Source organism: Canis lupus, chromosome X, assembly GCF_003254725.2.
Source record: "Canis lupus dingo isolate Sandy chromosome X, ASM325472v2, whole genome shotgun sequence".
Lineage (NCBI taxonomy): Eukaryota > Metazoa > Chordata > Mammalia > Carnivora > Canidae > Canis > Canis lupus.
In genome coordinates this window covers 54,925,910-54,952,618 of record NC_064281.1, presented here as the reverse complement: position 1 = coordinate 54,952,618, position 26,709 = coordinate 54,925,910, and the positions used below count along the sequence as shown (strand labels likewise).

Here is a 26,709-nt window from a genome sequence, read left to right as displayed (position 1 = left end):
ATTGCATTAAACGTGTATATTACCCTGGGTAACATTGACATTTTCACAATATTAATTCTGCCAATCCATGAGCATGGAATATTTTTCCATCTCTTTGTGTCTTCCTCAATTTCTTTCAGAAGTGTTCTATAGTTTCTAGGGTATAGATCCTTTACTTCTTTGGTGAGGTTTATTCCTAGGTATCTTATGCTTTTGGGTGCAATTGTAAATGGGATTGACTCCTTAATTTCTCTTTCTTCAGTCTCATTGTTAGTGTATAGAAATGCCACTGATTTCTGGGCATTGATTTTGTATCCTGCCACACTGCCAAATTGCTGTATGAGTTCTAGCAATCTTGGGGTGGAGACTTTTGGGTTTTCTATGTAGAGTATCATGTCATCGGCGAAGAGGGAGAGTTTGACTTCTTCTTTGCCAATTTGAATGCCTTTAATGTCTTTTTGTTGTCTGATTACTGAGGCTAGGACTTCCAGTACTATGTTGAATAGCAGTGGTGAGAGTGGACATCCCTGTCTTGTTCCTGATCTTAGGGGAAAGGCTCCCAGTGCCTCCCCATTGAGAATGATATTTGCTGTGGGCTTTTCGTAGATGGCTTTTAAGATGTTGAGGAATGTTCCCTCTATCCCTACACTCTGAAGAGTTTTGATCAGAAACGGATGCTGTATTTTGTCAAATGCTTTCTCTGCATCTAATGAGAGGATCATATGGTTCTTGGTTTTTCTCTTGCTGATATGATGAATCACATTGATTGTTTTACGGGTGTTGAACCAGCCTTGTGTTCCGGGGATAAATCCTACTTGGTCATGGTGAATAATTTTCTTAATGTATTGTTGGATCCTATTGGCCAGTATCTTGTTGAGAATTTTTGCATCCATGTTCATCAGGGATACTGGTCTGTAATTCTCCTTTTTGGTGGGGTCTTTGTCTGGTTTTGGAATTAAGGTGATGCTGGCCTCATAGAACGAATTTGGAAGTACTCCATCTCTTTCTATCTTTCCAAACAGTTTTAGGAGAATAGGTATGGTTTCTTCTTTAAACGTTTGATAAAATTCCCCTGAGAAGCCATCTGGCCCTGGACTCTTGTGTCTTGGGAGGTTTTTGATGACTGCTTCAATTTCCTCCCTGGTTATTGGCCTGTTCAGGTTTTCTATTTCTTCCTGTTCCAGTTTTGGTAGTTTGTGGCTTTCCAGGAATGCGTCCATTTCTTCTAGATTGCCTAATTTATTGGCGTATAGCTGTTCATAATATGTTTTTAAAATCATTTGTATTTCCTTGCTGTTGATAGTGATCTCTCCTTTCTCATTCATGATTTTATTAATTTGAGTCTTCTCTCTCTTCTTTTTAATAAGGCTGGCTAACGGTTTATCTATCTTATTAATTCTTTCAAAGAACCAACTCCTGGTTCTGTTGATCTGTTCCACAGTTCTTCTGGTCTCGATTTCGTTGAGTTCTGCTCGAATCTTTATTAACTTTCTTCTTCTCCTGGGTGTAGGATCTATTTGCTGTTTTTTCTCTAGCTCCTTTATGTGTAAGGTTAGCTTTTGTATTTGAGTTCTTTCCAGTTTTTGAATGGATGCTTGTATTGAGATGTATTTCCCCCTTAGGACTGCTTTTGCTGCATCCCAAAGATTTTGAATGGTTGTATCTTCATTCTCATTAGTTTCCATGAATCTTTTTAATTCTTCCTTAATTTCATGGTTGACCCTTTCATCTTTTAGCAGGATGGTCCTTAACCTCCACGTGTTTGATGTCCTTCCAAACTTCTTGTTGTGATTTAGTTCTAATTTCAAGGCATTATGGTCTGAGAATATGCAGGGGACGATCCCAATCTTTTGGTATCGGTTCAGACCCGATTTGTGACCCAGTATGTGGTCTATTCTGGAGAAAGTTCCATGTGCACTTGAGAAGAATGTGTATTCAGTTGAGTTTGGATGTAAAGTTCTGTAGATATCTGTGAAATCCATCTGGTCCAGTGTATCATTTAAAGCTCTCGTTTCTTTGGAGATGTTGTGCTTAGAAGACCTATCGAGTATAGAAAGAGCTAGATTGAAGTCACCAAGTATAAGTGTATTATTATCTAAGTATTTCTTCACTTTGGTTAACAATTGATTTATATATTTGGCAGCTCCCACATTCGGGGCATATATATTGAGGATTGTTAAGTCCTCTTGTTGGATAGATCCTTTAAGTATGATATAGTGTCCCTCTTCATCTCTCACTACAGTCTTCGGGGTAAATTTTAGTTTATCTGATATAAGGATGGCTACCCCTGCTTTCTTTTGAGGACCATTCGAATGGTAAATGGTTCTCCAACCTTTTATTTTCAGGCTGTAGGTGTCCTTCTGTCTAAAATGAGTCTCTTGTAGACAGCAAATAGATGGGTCCTGCTTTTTTATCCAGTCTGAAACCCTGCGCCTTTTGATGGGGTCATTAAGCCCGTTCACATTCAGAGTTACTATTGAGAGATATGAGTTTAGTGTCATCATGATATCTATTCTGTCCTTATTTTTGTGGATTGTTCCACTGGACTTCTTCTTAAAGGTGAATTTTAAGAGTCCCCCTTAAAATTTCTTGCAGAGCTGGTTTGGAGGTCACATATTCTTTCAGTTGCTGCCTGTCTTGGAAGCTCTTTATCTCTCCTTCCATTTTGAATGAGAGCCTTGCTGGATAAAGTATTCTTGGTTGCATGTTCTTCTCATTTAGGACCCTGAATATATCCTGCCAGCCCTTTCTGGCCTGCCGGGTCTCTGTGGAGAGGTCTGCTGTTACCCTAATACTCCTCCCCATAAAAGTCAGAGATTTCTTGTCTCTTGCTGCTTTAAGGATCTTCTCTTTATCTTTGGAATTTGCAAGCTTCACTATTAAATGTCGAGGTGTTAATGGTTTTTATTGATTTTAGGGGGGGATCTCTCTATTTCCTGGATCTGAATGCCTGTTTCCCTTCCCAGATTAGGAAAGTTTTCAGCTAGAATTTGTTCAAATACATATTCTGGCCCTCTGTCCCTTTCGGCGCCCTCGGGAACACCAATTAAACGTAAGTTTTTCTTCCTCAGGCTGTCGTTTATTTCCCTTAATCTATCTTCATGGTCTTTTAATTGTTTGTCTCTTTTTTCCTCAGTTTCCCTATTTGCTATCAACTTGTCTTCTATGGCACTCACTGGTTCTTCCACCTCGTTAACCCTCATCGTTAGGACTTCTAGTTTGGATTGCATCTCATTCAATTGATTTTTAATTTCTGCCTGATTAGCTCTAAATTCTGCAGTCATGAAGTCTCTTGAGTCCTTTATGCTTTTTTTCTAGAGCCACCAGTAGCTGTATAATAGTGCTTCTGAATTGGCTTTCTGACATTGAATTGTAATCCAGATTTTGTAACTCTGTGGGAGAGAGGACTGTTTCTGATTCTTTCTTTTGAGGTGAGGTTTTCCTTGTAGTCATTTTGCTCAATGCAGAGTGGCCAAAAGCAAGTTGTATTGTGAAAAGGAGAAAAAGAGAGGAGAGAAAGAAGGAAAGAAAAGAGAAAGAGGGGGAAAAAAAGGAAGAAAAAAACGAAAAAAAAAGAAAAAGAGGAAGAAAAAGAAAGAAAGGAAAAAAATGGGTTGGGGGAAGGAAACAAATCAAAAAGCAAAACAAAACAAAACAACAACAAAAAAAAAAGAAAGAAAGAAAAAAAGAACCACAGGGGAGTATCTTCTGATTCTGTGTACTTTAAGTCCCTTGGCTTCCCCTGGAAATTGTCCGTCTAGCTGGTCTTCTGGGGAGGGGCCTGTTGTGCTGATTTTCAGGTGTTAGCACTTGGGGGAGCTGCTGTGCCCCTGCCTGGTGCAGGGTTCAGTGGGGGTTGTTTACCCCATGAGGCCCCAGGAGCAACAGCCCCAGTGGCGGGGCCAGCTCTGGAAACCTGGATTCAGCTCCGGCAGGAACTCCGGAGCTCTCTGTCTGCAGGGCCTGGAGGCTCCGGGGCGGGGCCGCTGATCTGCTCAGCTGGGGCAGGAGCGTCCTCGCTGTCCTGGGCCCTCCCGGCCTCTGCCTGTCCCGGGGGGAGGCCGGATCCTGGGCTCTGTCCCGGCGCCCGAGCCCCCTGAGCTGCTCCAGGTGCCGCCGGTCCCGGTCCCGCCGTGCGCGCTGCAGCCCTTAGGGAGCTCGGCGCACTCTCCTGGGCGCGCAGTTGCTCTGTTACTGTCCCAGGGAACCCGAGGGCATCCTCACCCTCCTGGGTCCTGCTCCAACTCCCTGGGAGCCCCTTTCCGCCCGGGAAGGTTGGTGCAGCTCCTGCTTCTCCGGGACGGGGCTCTCCTGTCCTGGGGACACTCGCCCCGGCCTCAGCCCGGCTCCTCGCGGGGCCCCTCCCCCTTGGAGGCCTTTGTTTCTTTATTTCTTTTTCCCCGTCTTCCTACCTTGATAGAAGCACGAACTCTACTCACTGTAGCATTCCAGCTGGTCTCTCTTTAATTCTCAGGCCGAATTCATAGATTTTCAGGATAATTTGAAGGTTTTCTAGATAATTTGGTGGAGACAGGTGATTTGGAGACCCTGCTCTTCCGCCATCTTGCCCCTCCCCCTGGTCTGCTTATTAAATGGGACCTGATGCTACTTCCACTAGAACTGAAGAAGCCTTATGAATCTTTTTGGTTGGTAGACGAGGTTCGTGCTGAGGTTTCTGCTGGCCTTCTGGGGAAGGGGCCTGCTGCACTGGGACTGAGGCACACTTGCCAGAGTAGGGCAGTACCAGCAGAGTCAATGGGGGCAGGCTTGTTAGCAGGTTAGGAAGCCAGTGTTGATGCTGTTCTGTTTACTGAATATGCGGAGAGGCAGGGGAAGGAAATGGCACCAGCCAGCTCCTTTTTCCCTGGAGTGGGGTCTCCCTGCTGGCTGTTTTGAGGGAATCACTCCCAGAAGAGTTAATAATTTCCCTACATCCTAGGCATTTTTCTGATTGCTTTTATCACTCTGTCAGCCCTCCAGGTTCCTTGCCTGCCTGAAGCAGTGCAGTGCACTTAGGGCTCTATCCTAGCCAAGTCTGCTTACTATTAAAACTTCAAACTTTAGCGACCTGGTGTGGCAGGGATCTGCTTTTGTCTTCTGGAGGAGGATCTCCCTATGCTGGGGCTGATGCAGGTTTGACCCAGAATGGCAGCTGCTCCAGAGTACAAGAATGTGTGATTTGGAGCAGAGCAGGCTAAACAGCTAGTGTCCTGGGTAGCCGCCCTCAGCAGGTATCTCTGTGCCTGTGCTGAGGGGCAGGGGAGGGAAATGGCGCCTGCTGGCTCACTCTTGTCCCTGGAGAAGCAACTTTTAGAATGACACCTTTTACAGATACGCTCCAAGAAAAGCAACAGTCTCTCCCCAGGGGCCAAAGGGAATCTTCAGATTGCCCTGTCCGCCTCCAGGGATGCTTGCCTGCCTTCTCTCCAGGAATAGGGTAGCGCCCTCATAGCTCTATCCCAGCCATGCCCATGGACCTCTAAAACTCCAGTCTTTCAGCCTTGGTGGTGGCAAAGACTCACAAAAATCCGCCCCTCTCATTTTCCCAGCCATTGGCTTTGGGGACATGTTCTCCTTGTGCATCTCTGTGCACACCACTGTCTCTCACTTTTCTCAACCACCAGGGCTCCCTCCCCTCCACAGTATCCACTGCCTGTTTCTCCCCAAAACCACATTTCCACATTTCCTACCTTCCTAAGCGTAGACTCTTTTTTCCCTCTGGTTGTGCAGTTTGTTCTGTCAGTCCTCGGGTCAATTTCTTGGGTATTTGGAATCATTTGATAGTTATTTAGCTGTGTTCAAGGAGTAGGCAAGCTACCATCTTAGATCCCCACCTCTTTGCTGAATTTTAACATACTTTTATGAATTCTAGTGGTAACCTTCTTGGTGGCCCTTATTTTTTAGATGGATCTATACTATACCAACTAAGAACGTATGGTATGTCCTCAGTTTTTATAAAAAGTGCAGTACTACTTCCATTAGTTATTGGCAAGATTTGAAGATTGGGGGGATCCCTGGGTGGCTCAGCGGTTTGGTGCCTGCCTTTGGCCCAGGGCGCGATCCTGGAGACCCGGGATCGAGTCCTGCATCGGGCTCCCGGCATGGAGCCTGCTTCTCCCTCTGCCTGTGTCTCTGCCTCTCTCTCTCTCATGAATAAATAAATAAATAAATCTTTTTAAAAAAAGATTCGAAGATTGGAAGTGATAAAAGTCTCTCAATTTACCTGGAATAAAATTCTCTAAATATCTAAAGTTAGCTTTTTCAACCCAAGAAACTCATTAGTATATTAATATTAAACATGCAGGTAGTGAAGATTATAATGTACAGATTAGACAGATTTTTATAATTATATTATTTAATATTAACTTTCAGCTTGGAACTTGGCTGTGCAATGTGGCAAAGACCTGGTGACAATGAGAGAATTTTTCATCCTTTCTTATAAGGTGGGTCTCTTTTAGTAAGTATCTCATAAATAGACCACAACAAAAATATGACCACTGTGGCTATGGTCAAGGGCTAAATATAAAGTGGTATTAGCTTTTAATCTAGAAACTTTTAGAATACATGTGTAAGCAGGAATCACCTAAGGAGTATTTGATCTCTATAGGATATAATGTGCAAATATGAGGCAGTTCTCCCCATACCACAGTATCACAAACAACCATCAGGGAGCCTAAAGTTCTACAATAAGAGATTTTTTTTAAAGAATTCAGTCCCCCAGAGTCCTATATCAAAATACAACTCTCATTTTAGGAGAGGAATACTCTTAAGTTATCAACTAATAAAACGTTAGGAAGGTTTATAGATATATAGAAGTATAGAATAGGTATTTGGGGACATGGGGATGTGAAAAGAATGCTAAGAATTTTGGGCCTAACTTATAATTTCTCCTAGAGCAAGTTCTGTGTGTAAGATTTTCTAAGCTTAATTGGCAATTATATGCATTTTAAAATAGTCATTAGCCTTCAAGTTAGAGATTAAATGCCAGAAAGGAAACAATATTGATGAGAGAATAAAAGAAGAGAGAGACTAAGAATATCTCTCTTACACATTCAGGAGTACACCATGTGATACGTTGAGATCGATTAAATGTTAAGAGTTTTAGAACTGGAAAGAACTACAGAAATAATCTGGCATAACTCCCTCATTTTATATACTAGTAACCTTAGACCTAGAGAGATTTGAGTGTTTTGAAATGCTGTTAATTCAATGACAGTAATGATTATGATCACTAAACGTTTTGGGAGATTGAGAAATAGTCTTTGAAAGTTTAGGTATACTTGCCATTTAAATTAGGTGAAATAAATTAATTTTAGTTTGAACATTTGTGATAGCACTAATAGGGTTCTATGTAAGAATCCCAAGTAACCTAGAGGTTTATTGTAGTAAAAGCTGGGAGTTTTTTCTAAAGTTAGAGGACAAGGTTTAATGATGAGGTTATGCCTAATGCCTGTCAAGATTTGACATTTTCTCTTTCAACCAGGACAATATATGTGCTAATTTCAGCTCTCTTCAATACAAAGGGGAAATGTATTTGCCAGGGGAAAAAATCACTTACAAATTACAACATAAAGCAAGAAGTAAATCACTAGACAGAAATACAGGGCTAAATGACAGTACCTATCACTGGGAAGATAGGAAAATTGTGAAGAAATGAAGCTTTTTATCTCTAGAAAGGTCTTAAAAACAATGGAAAGTAATATAAAATTAAAACCATAAATCAGGGTTATAGTCTATATTGTTTTTAAGGTGAGATGTGTTTTTCCAGCTGAATTTTTCCATTCAGACAGGATGTTGCTGATTTTCATTCTGATTGTTTCTGTTCACCTGGCAGAATTCTCACAGTATTCATTGATGTTCTGGTTATTTCTTATCAGCTGTCCCAGTTTTGTCCTTCTGATCAAGTAATTCTGATTGCACAGAAAACATGTTTACTTATGGCAGCTGCAGTTGATCTAGAGCAAGGGAGAAAAGCTTCAACTGCTTTTGAACAGGTAATGTGCACCTTCATAGACTATACAAGAAAGAGTTTAGTGTGCTATTTGGTGTGTTTGCCTTCCCTGATGCAGTTCTTTCTGATTTTCTTTAAAGAATCCTTTCATCTTTTCCAGCAGCATCTTGATTTCAAAGGTTTGTAATGGTTCATTCCTTCCTAAGGAAGGATCACATTTGGCTAAACCTCTTCTTTTAAAAAGATTGAATATCTCTTCTTTTAAAATGCCTCTTCCCATGGACTACTCTTTGCAAATCTGTTTTTAGATATTCTTCATCATCTCCATACAATCATATGTGGCCCACAAGAAACAGTTTTCTCTATTTTTGTTTCCTTTCACACATTCTCTAACAAAGAATTCATCTACCTCCACAGCTTCGATAGCCATTTGATCATTGGATTGTTTTTCTTCACTCTCATTACATTTGCTTTCTTTGACCCTTAAATATTTTATCAGTAACTCAGTTTTAACAAGAAGACAAAATTCCTACCTTTGCCTGAATTCCACTCTTAGCTTTGTAAACCTTACCCTTTTAGAAAAAGCCAACATCAACATCTCAGTCTCTTATAGACCAGAGTAAGTTTTTTACTGCCTTTCTTCCAAATAAAGAAAATTGTCTCTAAGTTGTACCACTAGCATTTTTGGTATGATTTTAAAATCTGGATCTCTCTGCTTTTTCTTTCTTACCTAGACAAAGAAAACTTCCCAATCTCCCATACTTGCCAGCTTTTCTTTCCAAATGGTATAAAATCCATCTTGCTGTTTATTTCCTTCCTTCTGTTAATTGCTTCTTTCATATGATTCTTCAGATCTGGAACAAACTGTCACCAGATCTCTGCCAACATATTTCCCTTCCTTTCTGTTCCCTTGTTGACTTCAACTCAAAAAACATTTGAGTATCAAGTACTCTGCCAGGTACTGGAGATAAAGACAAAATCCTTAACCTTGAGGAGTAAAGGGACCTCTTTTTAGAAATCTTTTCATTTTAAAAGAATATGAGAAAAAAATCTATGTGTCCCAGAACAAAACCAAAAAGAATCATTTTGCTTCTTAAAAGTATGGGTAAATGTAATATTATTCTCAATAGAGTCCTTTGCTTTACTTAAAAAGGGTAATAAAAAAAAGTAGTAACATCTAGTTTTTGTATAGTGCTTTTAACCTTTTAAAAGTTTTTCCATTAGGGGCACCTGGGTGACTCAGTAGGTTGAGCATCCCACTCTTGATTTGGCTTAGGTCATGATCTCAGGGTTTTGAGATCAAGCCATGCATCAGACTCCGTGCTCAGTGGGGAGTCTGCTTGAGATTCTCTCCCTGTCTCCCTGTCCCTCCACTCTTCCCCCCACTTGCACATTCTCTCTCTCTCTCTCTCAAATAAATAAATAAACCTTTCTTAAAAAAAAGTTTTTCCCTTAAAAATTGATAGTTCTGACTTTATTAAATTTTGTATCTCAATGAATAGAAATCAAATTGATGTGAGGGAAATTTCACAAGTACAGTCCTTAACTGTTTTGTTTGTTTCCAACAGCTGTTCTTTTTTGCATGTGTTCTTCCTCTTGCAAATGTTAATGGTTTCTAAGAACTCTAACCCAGTAACCCTTCTATAATCTTCTTTGCTTTTGAAAGAATATCTATTTAGAAAATTGAAGATTTACTTTTGCCTTTCACCGTCTAAGTCTGGTCCCTGCAAATTAGACCATGGTGCTCTGCCTAAAGAAGACTTGTTGAATCCCGTTCTATTTATCTGCTCCTTGTTCTCTAAATGCCCATAAATTAGAGTATTTCCAAATAAGTAGATAGAATGTATAGTCTTATCAACATTGTCTCTACTCTCCTGAGTATGAGTTAGGCAGAATTGAGGAATGCTTTAAAATATATATAACAGTTGTAATATACCATTTGTGTGTGTGTGTGTGTGTGTGTGTGTGTGTGTGTGTATACACCACATCTTCTTATCCATTTATTTACCAGTGGACGCTGGGTTGCTTCTGTATCTTGGCTATTATAAAATAATACAACAATAAACATAAGGATGTATATATCTTTTTGAATTAGTGTTTTTGTTTTCTTTGGTAAATACCCAGTGGTAGAATTACTGGATCATATGGTATTTCTCTATTTTTTTCAACCCCTTACATGTATAAACAAGCTTATTTATTTCAGGTGAAAATGAAATATGTACTTAAGTTCAACCAAAAGTGAGAACATATTAAAGCATACTATAACTAACACATGTTGTATAAGAATCTAACACTAATATGCTTTCAATTTTCCCTCCCATCTTTTGTACTTTTGTTATTACACATTTTACTTTTACATATGTTATAAACTCTCAATATATCATTCTTATTTTTGATTAGGCCATCAATTTCTTTTAAGAGCTATTAAATAGAAGTAAAATGCTCTTTATATTTATGTACATTTTAAGGGCTTCCTTGAATCCTCATTTCTTTGTGATCTAGATTACTGTCTGATATCCCATTCCTTCTGCTTCAAGAACTTTGACATTTTTTGTAGTGTAGATCTATTGAATTTCCCCAATCTTCTTCTGAAAAAGCATTTTTCCTTTATTTTTCAAACATAGTTTTGCTGTGTATAGAATTTAGAGCCATCAGTTCTTTTTAATTTTAGCACTTTAAAGATGTCACTCCACTGTTGTTGGGCTTGCACAATTGCTGAGGAGTCTGTTAGCCTTGTCTTTGTTCTATATACAGATATCTTTTTTTCCCCATTGACTGTCTATAAGATTTTCTTTTTATCTTTGTTTTGTAGCAGTTTGAATATAGTGTATCTAGGTTAAAATTTTTTTAAAATACCCTTGTCATTCTCTTGAGTATTTTGCATCTATGGTTTGATGTGTTTGATTAACTTTGAAAAATTCTTGACTGTCTCTTCAAACATTTTTTTCTGTCCCAGATATCTCTCTTTTCCTCCTAGGATTCAAATTACACATATAGTAGACTATATGATATTGTCCCACAAATCTTGTATATGTTTTGTTGTTTCATTTTTTCCTCACTTTTTAAAAATGTAAATATTAACACACTACTGCACAAGCAAGGCAACAAATAAGAAATCAAATAGCAAATCAAAATATGTATTGGGTGGGGGGATGGGGCAACTGGGTAACAGACATTAAGGAGGGCACATGATGAGATGAGCACTGGGTATTATACTATATGTTGGAAATTGAATTTAACTGAAATATATTAAAAAACAAAATATGTCTCAAAACAAATACTAAAAAAACACAGTATTCCAAAACCTATGGAATGTAGCAAAAGTGGATTTTATTTTATTTTTTATTTTAAAAGTGGATTTTAGAGAGAAATTTATGCTGTAAATATTTGTATTAAGAAAATGTTTGAATAAACAATATTACACCACAAGGAACTAGATGAAGAAGAAATTTAGCAGAAGTTTAGTACAGGAAGGAAATAACAAAGAAAAATCAGAAATAAATAGAGACTAGGATAAACAATAACATAACATTGAAAATAGTGCCCAGTTTTTTTTTTTAAAAACAAATTCGCAATATTTTAACTACATTAACTAAGAAAAGAGAGAAGCTCAAAAACCAAACTGGGAAAGGGAAGAGAAAATGATACAACATATAACCACTGAAATACATAGTGTGATAACAGATTACTATAAATAAGTATATACAAATCAGATGACTTTGAAAAATAAAATCAGATAATTCCTAAAAACACACAAGTTACCAAGATTGAATCATGAATCTTTAATCCAAGACATAGGAAATCTTCTTAGACTAATAAAGAGTAAACATTGAATTAGGAATCAAAAATCTCCCAACATAGAAAAGCACTAGACTACATGATTTCATTGGCAAATTCTACCAGACCTTAAAAAAATAATTAATGACAGTTGTTATCAAAGTCTTAAAATAAAATAGAGGGACACATTCAAAATTATTCTGTGAGGCCAGTATTACCTTGATACCAAAGCAGGATAAAAACAATACAAGAACAAAAAAGTCCAGTTTGTACAATATTACTACTCTGGTTTTCTCTTGACATCCATTTGCATGATAAATGTTTCTTCACCCTCTTACTTTCAATCTGCAAGTATCTTTAGGTCTAAAATGAGTCTCTTATTGACAGCATATAAATGGCATGTCTTATTTTTTAATCCATTCTGATACCCTGTGTTTTTGATTGGAGCATTTAGTCCATTTACAAAGTAATTCTTGAGAGATAATAAGTATTTAGTGCTATTTTATTACTTGTTTTATCATTGTTCCTGGAGATTTTCTCTAACCCTTTCTTGTCTTTGTCACTTTTAGTTTCTCCTTTGCGTGGAAAGAGTCCTCTTTAATATTTCTTGCAGGGCTGATTTATTTTTTTAAGATTATTTATTTATTTATTTATTTATTTATTTATTTATTTATTCATGAGAGACACAGAAGGAGAGAGAGGCAGAGACACAGGCAGAGGGAGAAGCAGGCTCCATGCACCGGGAGCCCGATGTGGGACTCGATCCGGAGGCTCCAGGATCACGCCCCGGGCTGAAGGGGGCGCCAAACTGCTGAGCCACAGGGGCTCCCCTTGCAGGGCTGATTTAGTGGTCACAAACTCTTTTAGTTTTTGTTTGTCTAACTCTTTACCTCTCCTATTCTGAATGATAGCCTTTCTGGATACAGTATTCTTAGTTGCAGATTTTTCCCATTCAGCATATTGAATACATCATGCCACTCTTTTCTGACTTGCCAAGTTTCTGTTGAAAAATCTCCAGCTAGCCTTATGGCTTTTACCTTGTAAATTAAGGGCTTCTTTTGTCTTCCTGCTTTTAAGATTTTTTCTTTATCACCATTTTTTTTCCAATTTAATTACAACAATCTTGGTGTTGGTCTGCTTTTGTTGATTTTGATAGGAGTTCTCTGTGCCTCCTAGATCTCGATGTTTGTTTCCTTCCTCAGATTAGGGAAGTTTTCTGCTATTGTTTCTTGAAATAAATTATCTGCCCACTTTTCTCTTTTTCTGGGAATCCTATAATATGAATGTTATTAGATTTCATGGAGTCACTGAGTTCCCTAAGTCTATTCTCATGTTACATAATTCTTCGTCTCTTTTGTTCAGCATCATTATTTTCTATTATTTTATCTGCTAGGTCACTAATTCATTCCTCTGCTTCTTCCAAGTTTTTGTTCATTGCATCAAGCCTGTTTTCAGTCTTGTTTATTTTACTCTTTATCTTTGATTCTTTTTTAACTCTTTTATCATTGTGGTAAGGATCTCACTGTTGTCTTTTATTCTTCTCTCAAGCCCAATGAGTGTCCTTATGATTGTTGCTTTAAATTATCTGTAAGAGGGCAGCCCGGGTGGTTCAGCGGTTTAGTGCCACCTTCAGCCCAGGGTTAAGTCCCATGTCAGGCTCCCTGCATGGAGCCTGCTTCTCCCTCTACCTGTGTCTCTGCCTCTCTCTCTCTCTCTCTCTCTCTCTCATAAATAAATAAAGTATTTTATAAATAAGTTCTCGGTGAGGGTCATCTAGGTGGCTCAGTCAGTTAAGCAATTGACTCTTGATTTCAGCTCAGGTCATGATCTTGGGATCATGAGATTGAGTCTCGTGTCAGGCTCTAGGCTTAGAAGGGAGTCTGCTTGAGATTTTATTTTTCCCTCTACCTCACCCACCCCACTGTTTCTCTTTCTCCCTCTCTGTAAAATAAGTGAATAAATAAAATCATTCTTTATCAGACATGTTACTTACATCTATTTCACTTAGATCTATGGCTGTGGCTTTATCTTGTTTTTTTCATTTGGATAAATTCCTCCATGTCAGAATATTGTCTAAATCTCTGCTTTCTTCTCTGTGTTAGAAAAGCCAAGTATGTCTCCTGCTCCTGAAAGTAATGTCCTTATGAATAAGAGGTCATGTCATGCACAGGGCATGGTGCTTCACAGACTGTCTCTGGTGTGTGCTTTGTGCACTCTGATATTGTGTTTTGGCTGCTCTACCTTTCAGGCTAGTTATCTGCAGAGGTTTTCCTTGCCTGCTGTGGGCAGCATTTGGTCCCCGGCCTGTATGTGGCAAGTTTTAACTAGGTGTGCTCCAGTTTTCTTGTGAAATGACACCTGACACCAACTGCACCAGAACAGAGGCCCTGCAGAACCCTCTGGATGGGAGATATGGTGTGAGCAGGAACTTCTGTTGGTCTTCTGGGAGAGGGACTTGCCATGCTGGGACTGAAGCAAGCTTGACTGAGAAGGGCAGTCCCACCACAGCACAGGGTGGTAGGGTTTTGTATAAACAAGTTAGGCAGCCAGTGTCCATGCTGAGCTGCTTCCCTCAAGTCATTCTGTGTTTATGCTGAGGGGCTGGGGAAGGAAATGGCACAGTCAGGTCTTTTCTTCCCAGAGAGGCCCAAAGGAATAATCTCCCGCTATGTGCCCCAGGCATTCTTCAGATCTCTATTTCCATGCTGTCTTACCCCTGTCTTCTTTCCAGGAGTGGCATAGTGCCCTCCAGTTTCTATCCCAGCCAGCCAATTAAATGTCTAACTCTTGATTTCAGCTGAGGTCATGATCTCAGAGTTGTGGGATAGAGCTCCACACTCAGCAGGGAGTCTACTTGAGGATTATCTCCCCCTGTCCCCCTTGCATGCACTCTCTTTCTCTAATAAATGAACAAATCTTAGAAAAAAATATACAGCCATTATAATTTATTGAGGAACTACATCTCTTTCCTGAAATGGGTTGCACAAACTACTGTTGACTGGACCAATCAGACTGATATCCTGTGTTTCTACAACCTGAGTGCTAAGAATGGTTTTTACATTTGTAAAAGGTTGTAAATGAAAATAAAGAAAAATATGTGAAAGATAGTTTGTGTGGCTGGCAAAGCCTAAAACATTTACTGCTTGTCCTTTTATGCAAAAGTATCTTGACCTCTATTGTAGATGATTTTTTAACAGACTTATTGAGGTATAATTAACATACCTTATGATTCACCCAATAAAGTAGAGTTTAATGGTTTTTAGAATATTTAGGTTTGTGAAGCTATCAATACAATATAATTTTTTTAATACAATATAATTTTAAAACATTTTCATCACTCTAAAAAGATATCCCTTACCTATTAGCCGTCACTCCCTATCCCAACCAGCAGCCCTAGGCAAACACTAATATGTTTTGTGTCTTTATTGATTTCCCTATTCTGGATATTTCATATAAATATTATCATATGTCTTAGTCTTTTCTGACTGGCTCCCTATGTAATTTTTCAATAATGCTTAATATGTTCTTCATGTTGTGGTTTGGATCAGTACTCCATTCCCATTGATGCCTGAATGATATTCCATTGTATGAATATACCACATTTTGTTTATCCATTCATACATTGATGGATATTGAGTTTTTCCAATTTTCAGCTGTTACAAATAATGCTGTGATGAACATTCATGTACAAGTTTTGTATAAATTTCTGTTTTATTTTCCCTTGAGTATATAGCTAGGAGTGGAATTGCTAGGTTTTATGAAAACTGTGTGCTTAATCTTTTGAGGAACTACCAGAGTATTTTCCAAAGAAGCTATACCATTTTACATTCCCACCAGCACTGGACAGGGGTTCTACTTTCTCCACCTCCTTGGCACCACTTACTATTATGTCCTTTGGATTATGGCCATGCTAGTGTGTATGAAGTGCTATCTTATTGTAGTTTTTATTTGCATTTTTCCAAAACTGATGATATCTGACTAATAACAAAAGATATGTACTTATTTGCCATTTATATATATTCTTTGGAAAATGTCTGTTCAGATTTTTTGACCATTTTTAATAGGGTTCTTTGTTGTCTTCAGTTCTAATAGTTGTTTTATATTCTAGGTAGTAGACTCTTCTCAGATAATAATTTGCAATTTATTCTTTCATTATGTGGGTTGTCTTTTCCCTTTCTTACCAGTGTCCTATGAAGCACAAACATTTTTAATTTTAGTGATGCTCATTTTATTTATTTTGTTGTTGTTGCTTATGCTTTTAATGTCAGTGTTTAAGACTATTGCCTAATCAAAGATCATTAAGATTCACCCCTATGTTTCTTCTAACAGTTTTATATTTTTAATTGTTATGTTCAGGTCTATACATTTCTTAAATATATATATATATATAATATATAATATATATATATAGTACAACACTGAGTGCTCATCCCGTCAAGTGCACCCCTTAATGTCTGTCACCCAGTCACCCCATCCCACTGCCCACGTCCCCTTCGACTACCCGTTGTTAGTTTCCCAGAGATAGGAGTTTCTCATGTTTTCTCACCCTCTCTAATTTTTCCCACTCATTTTCCCTACTTTCCGCTATAATCCCTTTCACTATTTCTTATATTCCCTGTATGAGTGAAAACATATAATGATTGTCCTTCTCTGATTGACTTGTTTCACTCAGCAGAATACCTTCCAGTTCCATCCACATCGAAGCAAATGGTGGGTATTCATCCTTTCTAATGGCTGAGTAATATTCCATTGTGTGTATATATATATATATATATATATATATATATATATATATACCACATCTTCTTGATCCATTCATCTGTTGAAGGCCAACGAGGCTCCTTCCACAGTGTGGCTGTTGTGGACATTGCTCTTATAAACATTGGAATGAAGATGTCCCAGTGTTTCACTGCATCTGTATCTTTGGGGTAAGTACCCAGTAGTGCAATTGCTGGGTCATAGGGTAGCTCTATTTTTAACTCTTTGAGGAACCTCCACACTTTTCCAGAGTAGCTGTACCAGTTCACATTCCTACCAACAGTGCAAGAGGGTTCCCCTTTCTCCACATCTTATCGAACATTTGTTGTTTCCTGTCTTGTTAATTTTCACCATTCTCACTGGAGTTAGGTGGTATCTCATTGTGGTTTTGATTTGTATTTCCCTGATGGCAAGTGATGCGGAGCATTTTCTCATGTGCTTGTTGGCCATGTCTATGTCTTCCTCTGTGAACTTTCAGTTCATGTCTTTTGCCCATTTCATGATTGGATTGTTTGTTTCTTGGGTGTTGAGTTTCATAAGTTCTTTATAGATCTTGGATACTAGCCCTTTATCTGATATGTCATTTGCAAATATCTTCTCCCATTCTGTAGGTTGTCTTTTAGTTTTGCTGACTTTTTCTTTTGCTGTGCAGAAGTTTTTAATCTTGATTAAGTCTCAATACTTCATTTTTGCTTTTGTTTCCCTTGCCTTCATAGATGTATCTTGCAAGAAGCTGCTGTGTCCAAGTTCAAAACGGGTGTTGCCTGTGTTCTCCTCTAGGATTTTGATGGAATCTTGTCTCACATTTAAATCTTTCCTCCATTTTGAGTTTATCTTTGTATATGGTGTAACAGAATGGTCTTGTTGCATTCTTCTGCATGTAGCTATCCAGTTTTCCCAGCACCGTTTTTTGAAGAGACTGTCCTTTTTCCAGTGGATAGTCTTTCCTGCTTTGTCGAAAATTAGTTGACCATAGAGTTGAGGGCCTATTTCTGGGTTCTCTATTCTGGTCCATTGATCTATGTGTCTGTTTTTGTGCCAGTACCACACTGTCTTGATGATTACAGCTTTGTCTTGAGGTACAGCTTGAAATCCGGCATTGTGATGCCCCTGGCTTTGGTTTTCTTTTTCAATACTCCCCTGGCTATTCGGGGTCTTTTCTGATTCCACACAAATCTTAAGATTAATTGTTCCAACTCTGTGAAGAAAGTCCATGGTATTTTGATAGGGATTCCATTGAACGTGTAAATTGCCCTGGGTAACATGGACATTTTCACAATATTAATTTTTCCAATCCATGAGCATGGAATATTTTTCCATCTCTTTGTGTCTTCCTCAATTTCTTTCAGAAGTGTTCTGTAGTTTTTACGGTATAGATCCTTAACCTCTTTGGTTAGGCTTATTCCTAGGTATCTTATGCTTTTGGGTGCAATTGTGAATGGGATTGACTCCTTAATTTCTCTTTCTTCAGTCTCATTGTTAGTGTATAGAAATGCCACTGATTTCTGGGCATTGATTTTTGTATCCCGCCACACTGCCAAATTGCTGTATGAGTTCTAGCAATCTTGGGGTGGAGTCTTTTGGGTTTTCTCTGTACAGTATCATGTCATCTGCGAAGAGGAAGAGTTTGACTTCTTTGCCAATTTGAATGCCTTTTATTTCCTTTTGTTGCCTGATTGCTGACGCTAGGACTTCTAGTACTATGTTGAATAACAATGGTGAGAGTGGACATCCCTGTTGTGTTCCTGATCTTAGTGGAAAGGCTCCCATTGTTTCCCCATTGAGAATGATATTTGCTGTGGGCTTTTCATAGGTAGCTTTTAAGATGCTGAGGAATGTTTCTTCTATCCCTACACTTTCAAGTGTCGTTTTTAGGGTAGAGATCCTTTACCTCTTTGGTTAGGTTTATTCCTAGGTATCTTATGCTTTTGGGTGCAATTGTAAATGGGATTGACTCCTTAATTTCTCTTTCTTCAGTCTCATTATTAGTGTATAGAAATGCCACTGACTTCTGGGCATTGATTTTGTATCCTGCCACACTGCCAAATTGCTGTATGAGTTCAAGCAATCTTGGGGTGGAGGCTTTTGGGTTTTCTATGTAGAGTATCATGTCATCGGCGAAGAGGGAGAGTTTGACTTCTTCTTTGCCAATTTGAATGTCTTTAATGTCTTTTTGTTGTCTGATTGCTGAGGCTAGGACTTCCAGTACTATGTTGAATAGCAGTGGTGAGAGTGGACATCCCTGTCTTGTTCCTGATCTTAGGGGAAAGGCTCCCAGTGCTTCCCCATTGAGAATGATATTTGCTGTGGGCTTTTCGTAGATGGCTTTTAAGATGCTGAGGAATGTTCCCTCTATCCCTACACTCTGAAGAGTTTTGATCAGGAATGGATGCTGTATTTTGGCAAATGCTTTCTCTGTGTCTATTGAGAGGATCATGTGGTTCTTTTTTTTTTCTGTTGTTGATGTGATCTATCATGTTGATTGTTTTACGAGTGTTGAACCAACCTTGCATCCCAGGGATAAATCCCACTTGGTCATGGTGATAAATCTTCTTAATGTATTGTTGGGTCCTCTTAGCTAGTATCTTATTGAGAATTTTTGCATCTGTGTTCATCAGGGACATTGGTCTATAATTCTCTTTTTTGGTGGGGTCTTTGTCTGGTTTTGGAATCAAGGTGATACTGGCCTCATAAAACTAGTTTGGAAGTACTCCATCCCTTTCTATTTTTCGGAACAGCTTTCATAGAATAGGTATTTTTTCTTCTTTAAACGTTTGATAGAATTCCCCTCAGAAGCCATCTGGCCCTGGACTCTTGTGTCTTGGGAGGTTTTTGATGACTGCTTCAATTTCATCCCTGATTATTGGCCTGTTCAGGTTTTCTATTTAATCCTGTTCCAGTTTTGGTATTTAGTTGCTTTCCAGAAATGCATCCATTTCTTGTAGATTGCCTACTTTGTTTACGTATAGCTGCTCATAATACGTTTTTAAAATCGTTTGTATTTACTTGATATTGGTTGTGATCTCTCCTCTTTTGTTCGGGATTTTATTAATTTGAGTCCTTTTTCTTTTTAATAAGGCTGGCTAATGGTTTATCTATCTTATTAATCCTTTTAAAGAACCAACTCCTGGTTTTGTCGATCTGTTTTACAGTTCTTCTGGTCTGTATTTCATTGAGTTCTGCTCGAATATTTATTAACTCTCTTCTGACTGGTTTAGGTTTTACTTTCTGTTCTTTCTCCAATTCCTTTAGGTGCGAGGTTAGCTTGTCTATTTGGGTTTTTTCCAATTTTTTAGGGAGGCTTGTGTTGCGATGTATTTCCCCCTCAGGACCACTTTTGCTGTATCCCAAAGATTTTGAACAGTTGTATCTTCATTTTCATTATTTTCCAGGAATCTTTTTAATTCTTCTCTAATTTCCTGGTTAACCCATTCATCTTTTAGGAGGATGCTCTTTAACCTCCACGTGTTTGAGTTTCTTCCAAATTTCTTCTTGTGGTTGCATTCTAGTTTCAAAGCATTATGGTCTGAAAATATGCAGGGGATTCGTATCAGTTGAAACCTGATTTGTGACCCAGTGGGTGGTCTATTCTGGAGAAAGTTCCATGTGCACTTGAGAAGAATGTGTATTCAGTTACGTTTGGATGCAAAGTTCTGTAAATATCTGTGAAATCCATCTGGTCCAATGTACCATTTATGGCCCTTGTTTCTTTGGAGATGTTGTGCTTAGAAGATCAGTCATTTGCAGAAAGTGCCGTGTTGAAGTCTCCTACTATTAGTGTATTATTATCTAAGTATGTCTTTACTTTGGTTATTAATTGATTGATATACTTGGCAGCTCCCACATTAGGGGCATAAATATTCATGATTGTTAGGTCTTCTTGTTGGATAGACCCTTTAAGTATGATATATGTCCCTCTTCATCTCTTACTACAATCTGGTATAAACTTAATTTATCTGATATGAGGGGATCCCTGGGTGGCGCAGCGGTTTGGCGCCTGCCTTTGGCCCAGGGCGCGATCCTGGAGACCCAGGATCGAATCCCACATCGGGCTCCCGGTGCATGGAGCCTGCTTCTCCCTCTGCCTGTGTCTCTGCCTCTCTCTCTCTCTGTGACTATCATAAATAAATAAAAAATTTAAAAAAAATTTATCTGATATGAGGATTGCTTCTCCAGCTTTCTTTTGAGGACCATTTGAATGGAAAATGGTTCTCCAACCTTTCATTTTTCAGGCAGGAGGTGTCTTTAGGTCTAAAATGAGTCTGTTGTAGACAGCAAGTAGATGGGTCTTACTTTTTTATTGAGTCTGAAACCCTACGTCTTTTGATGGGATCATTTATCCCATTCATGTTCAGAGTAACTATTGAACGATATGAATTTAGTGTCATCATGATACCTATTCAGTCCCTGTTTTTGTGGATTGTTTCCTTGGACTTCCTCTTTCTTTTTTTCTTTTTTTTTTTAATTTTTATTTATTTATGATAGTCACAGAGAGAGAGAGAGAGGCAGAGACACAGGCAGAGGGAGAAGCAGGCTCCATGCACCGGGAGCCCGATGTGGGATTCGATCCTGGGTCTCCAGGATCGCGCCCTGGGCCAAAGGCAGGCGCCAAACCGCTGTGCCACCCAGGGATCCCGGACTTCCTCTTTCTTTTACAGAGTCCCCCTTAATATCTCTTACAGAGCTGGTTTGGTGGTCACATATTCTTTCAGTTTCTGCCTATCTTGGAAGCTCTTTATCTCTCCTTCTATTCTGAATGAGAGCCTTACTGGATAAAGCATTCTTGGCTGCATGTTCTTCTCATTTAGTACCCTGAAAATATCCTGCCAGTCCTTTCTGGCCTGCCAGGTCTCTATGAAGAGGTCTGCTGTTAATCTGATATTTCTTCCCATATAAGTTAAGAATTTCTTGTCTCTTGCTGCTTTAAGGATTTTCTCTTTATCTTTGGAATTTGCAAGTTTCACTATTAAATGTCGAGTTGTTGAATGGTTTTTATTTATTTTGGGGGTGGAACCTCTCTATCTCCTGGATCTGAATGCCTGTTTCCCTCCCCAAATTAGGGAAGTTCTCAGCTATGATTTGTTCAAATATACTTTCTAGTCCTCTCTCCCTCTCCATATCTTCTGGAACCCCTATTATATGTAGATTTTTCCTTCTGAGGCTGTCATTTATTTCCTTTAACCTTTCCTCATGGTCCCTTGTTTTTCTCTTTTTCCCTCAGCTTCCTTCCTTGCCATCAACTTGTCTTCTATGTCGCTCACTCTTTCTTCCACCTCATTAGCCCTAGCCATTAGGACCTCCAGTTTGGATTGCATCTCATTTAATTGTTTCTTTTTAATTTTAGCCTGATTAGATCTCAATTCTGTAGTAATGAAGTCTCTAGAGTCCTTTATGCTTTTTTCCAGAGCCACCAGTAGCTTTATAATTGTGCTTCTGAATAGGCTTTCTGAATAGGCTTTCAGCGTTTTTGAAATCCATATTCTGTAACTCTGTGGCAGAGAGTACTGTTTCTGATTCTTTCTTTTGTGGTGAGTTCTTCCTTCTAGTCATTTTGTCCAGTGCCGAGTGGCTGTATGAGTGGGCTAAGTCAAGAATATCAACTGCAAACTAAATAAATTCCACCCTAGATGATCCTGACAAGGTCAGAGACCAGAAAATAAAAAAGAGGATCAGAACATAATAAAAAGGACCACCAAAGTGAAAAACAATTTTAAAACAAAATAGTAAAAAATAAAAGGCCAAAAATCCCAAAGAAAAAGAAAAAAGAAGAAAAAAAAAACAGAAGTAAAGAGGACAAAGAGAAAAAAACAGGGGAGGAACTGGGACATGTTGCTGGTGAAGAAGTGGTAGTGGAGGGAGAATGTAGTCTACCTGAGGGGTCCTAGAGTGTGATCCTCTTGGTTCTGAGTGTATTAAGTTCTGTATGTTAGAAGATGCTCAAACCCAAACTTATATAAACCAGCAATACTTGTAGAAAGCCCCAAAATTTATCACCAAAACATAAACCAGATGAAAGAGGGGGGAAGAATGGGAATATAAAGAGAATATAATCTCACAGAATGAACCAGCATGGTATTCCACTTGGTTGTGGGTGTATGCTCGTCATGTTTTAGAAAGCATTAACTTCCGCCATTGTAGAACAAAATGAGGCAATGAAAACAAAAAAAAAAAAAAACACAAAACAAAAGCCTGTATCTTGTATATGTCCCAAAATTAAATTTAATATATTGAAGGGAATCCAGAAGTGAAAAATATATCTAAGACACCTAATTGTAGAAATATGAAAGTTAAAAAGGAAGAAACTTAAAGTTGAAGAGCTGGTAAAGTATTGTAGTTAAGGTGGAAAAAGAGAAAAAATATTAGAAATTTTTAGTCTGATATAAAAATGAGTTATAATGGAAAAAGGAAAATAAAATAAAAGGGGGACCCTCTAGTTCTATATACTATATTCCCTCGATTTTCCCTTGGTTGTGGAGCTTTCCAGTGCTGCTTGGTCAAGAACTTGCTCTTCCCTTGTTCTTCCACCTGTCTTCTGGGGGAGGGGTCTGCTGTTGGATCTCAGGTGTGTGTGCCTGGGTGGAGATGCCCATCCCCTGCTGGGTGCCAGGCCCAATGTGAGCTGTTTATCCTGTGAGGCCTTTGTTCCCTGGCGGTTACACCGCTCCCAGGTACAAGGTGAAACAAGGAGGAAAGACAGCAATGGTGGTGGCCAGACTTCCAGTTCTGGAGTCAGCTCCCCATGAGTAACTAACTGCAGTCTCCCAGTCCACACTGGCCTAGATTCTCCTGGGGGCCATTACAGGTGCACTGATCTGCACAGCTTGGGAGTGCCCATCGACAGGAAAGTTCTTGCTCTCCTGTGCCCTCCCTGCTTCTAAGTGTCCCAGAGGGAATGCAGGATCGCTGGCTTTGTCCCCTTAGGCGCCCTGGGATCCGGGGCCCTGTGCTGCTCAAACCGCACTCCTGGGGGGTGCGACTCCCAAAGGGAACAGGGCATAGCCACCTCTGTCTGGAGCCAGCCCACCTAACCTACTGGCTTCTCCCAGATACCCTGAAGGCTGCGGCACTGCAGCCCTTTACCAAGACCAGTTCACGGTTTGCGGTGGGCTTCCCCCCAGGATCACCTCTTCTAATAGTGACTCCAGGAATCTGGAGGCTTCACTGCCCCTCCTGTGATGCTGCCCAATTTCCTTGCTAAGCACTTTTCCATCCGTGAAAAATCTGGTGTGGATTTTTAAAGTTCCTGCTTCTCCAGGGCTGGGATTTCCTGTCCTGGAGGCTTTTGCAGCTCAGCTTTAGCCCAGGGGCTCCTCGTGTGCCCGTCCCCCACTTTATTCTTTTTTTTATTTTTATTTTTCAGCCTTCCTATCTTGTTAGAAGTAAAAACTTTTCTCTCTGTGGTGTTCTGACTGTTCTCTTTATTTTTTTTATTTTTTTAAAAGATTTTATTTATTTATTCATGAGAGGCACGGAGAGAGAGAGGCAGAGATACAGGCAGAGAGAGAAGCAGGCTCCATGCAGGGAGCCTGATGTGGGACTCCATCCCGGGCCTCCAGGATCACACCCCAGGCTGAAGGCAGGCACTAAACCACTGAGCCATCCAGGGATCCCCCTGTTCTCACTTTAAATCTCAGGTTGAATTCATAGGTGTTCAGGATGTTTTGAAAGTTATCTAGGTAAGTTGGTGGGACCAGGTGAGTTGAGGACTCCTACTCTTCTGCTATCTTAGCCTGCCGTCAGATATATCCATTTTTAGTTAATTTTTGTGTATGGTGTGAGATAGGGGTCCCCCTTCATTTTTTTTGCATTTGAATATTCAGTTGTCCCAGGGCCATTTGTTGAAAACATTTTCCCCGTTGAATTATCTTGTCACCCTTGTTAAAAATCAAATGACCATAAATAAGATTATTTCTAGTCCACTGATGTCTCTCTCTATTCTATGGCAAAACCACACTGTTTTAATTATTATAGCTTTGTAGTAAGTTTTATAAGAAGGATGTGTTAGTCTTCCAATTTTGTTCTTTTTCTAAATTGTTTTCGCTACTGGGGTCTTTTGAGTTTCTATATGTATGTTGGGATCGAGTTGTTAATTTATGCAAAGAAGCCAGCTAGGATTTTGATAGGGATTGCGCTGAACCTGTAGGTCAGTTTGGAGAGTATTACGATCTTTAACAGTATTAAGTCTTATTACTGATGAATATAGCATGTCTTTCCTATTCATTTAGGTTTCAATTTCTTTCAACAATGTTTTGTGGTTTTCAGAGTATATTTTTACTTCTTTTTTGTAGTCTAGATTTTTAATTTCTGAGTCAGTTTCAGTAGTTTATGTGTCTGGAAATATGTCCATTATAATCTAAGTTACCTAATTTTTTGACTTACAGTTGTTCATAGTATTCTGTTATAATCATCTTTTTTTATTTCTGTAAGTTTTGTAATTATGCCCCTGCTTTCCCTCCTAATTTTAGTCATTTGTGTCTTCTCTTTCTTTTCTTGACCATTTTATACAACATTTTTTAAATTGTGTTGGTTTATTCTGAACCAACTTTGGTTTCTTTTATTCTCCCATTTTTCTGGTCTGTATTTCATTAATTCCCACTCTAATCTTTATAATTTTCTTCCTTCTGGTTGCTTAAGTTTTAGTTTTTTTTTTTCCAGTGTCTTACAGTGCAAGTTTAGCTTAGTGATTTGATGTCTTTCTTCATTTTATAATATCAGCTTTTATACCTATACATTTCCTTCTAAGCACTGTGGCTTAATCTGTTGGAAATACTATATTTAGGGGACACATTCAGATCCATAGCATTCCTCCCTTGACCCACAAAATTCATGTCCTCATACAAAATACCATTCATTCCATCTCAACAGCTCTAAACACCTTGACTCATTCTAGCATTGACTCAGAAGTCTAAGTCCAAAGTTTCATCTAAGTATCATCTAAACCAGATATGAGTTAAGACAAAGTACAATTCATCCTGAGGCAAATTGCTTTCTATCTATGAACCTGTAAAATCAAACAAGTTACATGCTTCCAAGATACAATGGTGAGACAGGAATAGGGTAGATCTTCCCATTCAAAAAGGAGAAATAGGAAAAAAAGAAGTTAATGGGTTCAAGGTAAATCCAAAACCTAATAGAGTAAATAACATTAAACACCAAGGCTTAAGAACAATCCTCCTTGTGTCATATTCTGGACCCACTGGGGCTGCATTTGGGCCCCCAAGCCTCTCAGCCTCACCCAAGTGATTCTGCCAGGTGTAGCCCATACTACAGCTTTCATGGATTAAGGTTCCTGCTGGAATCCCTCACAGTAGCTGTGCTGCCCTGAGGTGAAAAACTCCCCTGGGCATTGCCCCTAATTGGGTCCTCCTACAATAGCCCCACCTCCACAGAGGCTCTTTGGCCTCCAAAGGTTCCTGGAGCATTCTTTGAAATCTAGGTTGAAGCAGCTATGCTCTCAGCTCTTGCACTCTGTACACCATGAGGACACCAAGGTGATAACTTCCCAAAGTTTTTGACCTGTGCCCTCTGGAGGGGCAGTGGTAGCAGCCTGCACTGCACTTGGAGTGGCTGTAAAACATGACACCAGAATTTGAGAAGGAGAGCCAGGGAGGTAAGGTGGCACTGGGTAGCTATGGCTCCTCCTTTGAAATCATTCTGCCACTTGGCCGTGCTTTCTAGAGCCTGTGATGGGAGGGCCAGCCCCAAAGAACTCTAAACTGCCTCAGTTCATTCTTCCATTGCTTTGGACAATAGGTTCTGGTTAGATGGCTGACCAATCTCCCCATTGTCTTGGTCTGAATAGCTCCTAGCTTCTGTTGAGATGGTTGAGCCACAGCATTCTCCTTATCAAATTCAGCCCTACCCTTAGTGTTCTCTTCCATATTAGCCTTCTTATTTCTTTCAATATAGATAGGCTGAAATTTTTCCAAATTTCTAAATTGTGCTTCCTTTTTTCAGATTTTACTTATTTATTTGATAAAGCACTTGAGAGAGCAAGCACAAACGGGTTAAGGGCAGAGGGAGAGAGAGAAGCAGACTGCCCACTGAGCAGGGAGCCTGATGCTGGGCTGTATCCTAGGACCCTGGGATCATGGCCTAAGCTGAAGGCCGATGCTTAACTGAGTAACCCAAGCACCCCTCTGGGGTGCTTTTTGATTAGCATTTCCACCTTTAAATCATTTCTCTTCTTATATTTTACTATAAGTATTCAAGAAATTTGCTGAACTTCTTCAGCACTTAGCTTA

At 39.2% G+C, this 26,709-nt stretch overlaps 1 protein-coding gene across 6 annotated transcripts in view; it reads left to right on the top strand.

The window, feature by feature from the left end:
• The window catches only part of TEX11 (testis expressed 11), a 311,535-nt gene that overhangs the window by 217,601 nt on the left and 67,225 nt on the right, over positions 1–26,709 (top strand). For all 6 annotated transcript variants that reach the window (XM_025466112.3, XM_025466113.3, XM_049107547.1 and 3 more), the window contains 2 exons: positions 6,352–6,422; positions 7,857–7,973. In XM_025466112.3, coding sequence (XP_025321897.1) covers positions 6,352–6,422; positions 7,857–7,973 — 188 coding nt within the window. The remainder of the gene's footprint in view (positions 1–6,351; positions 6,423–7,856; positions 7,974–26,709) is intronic.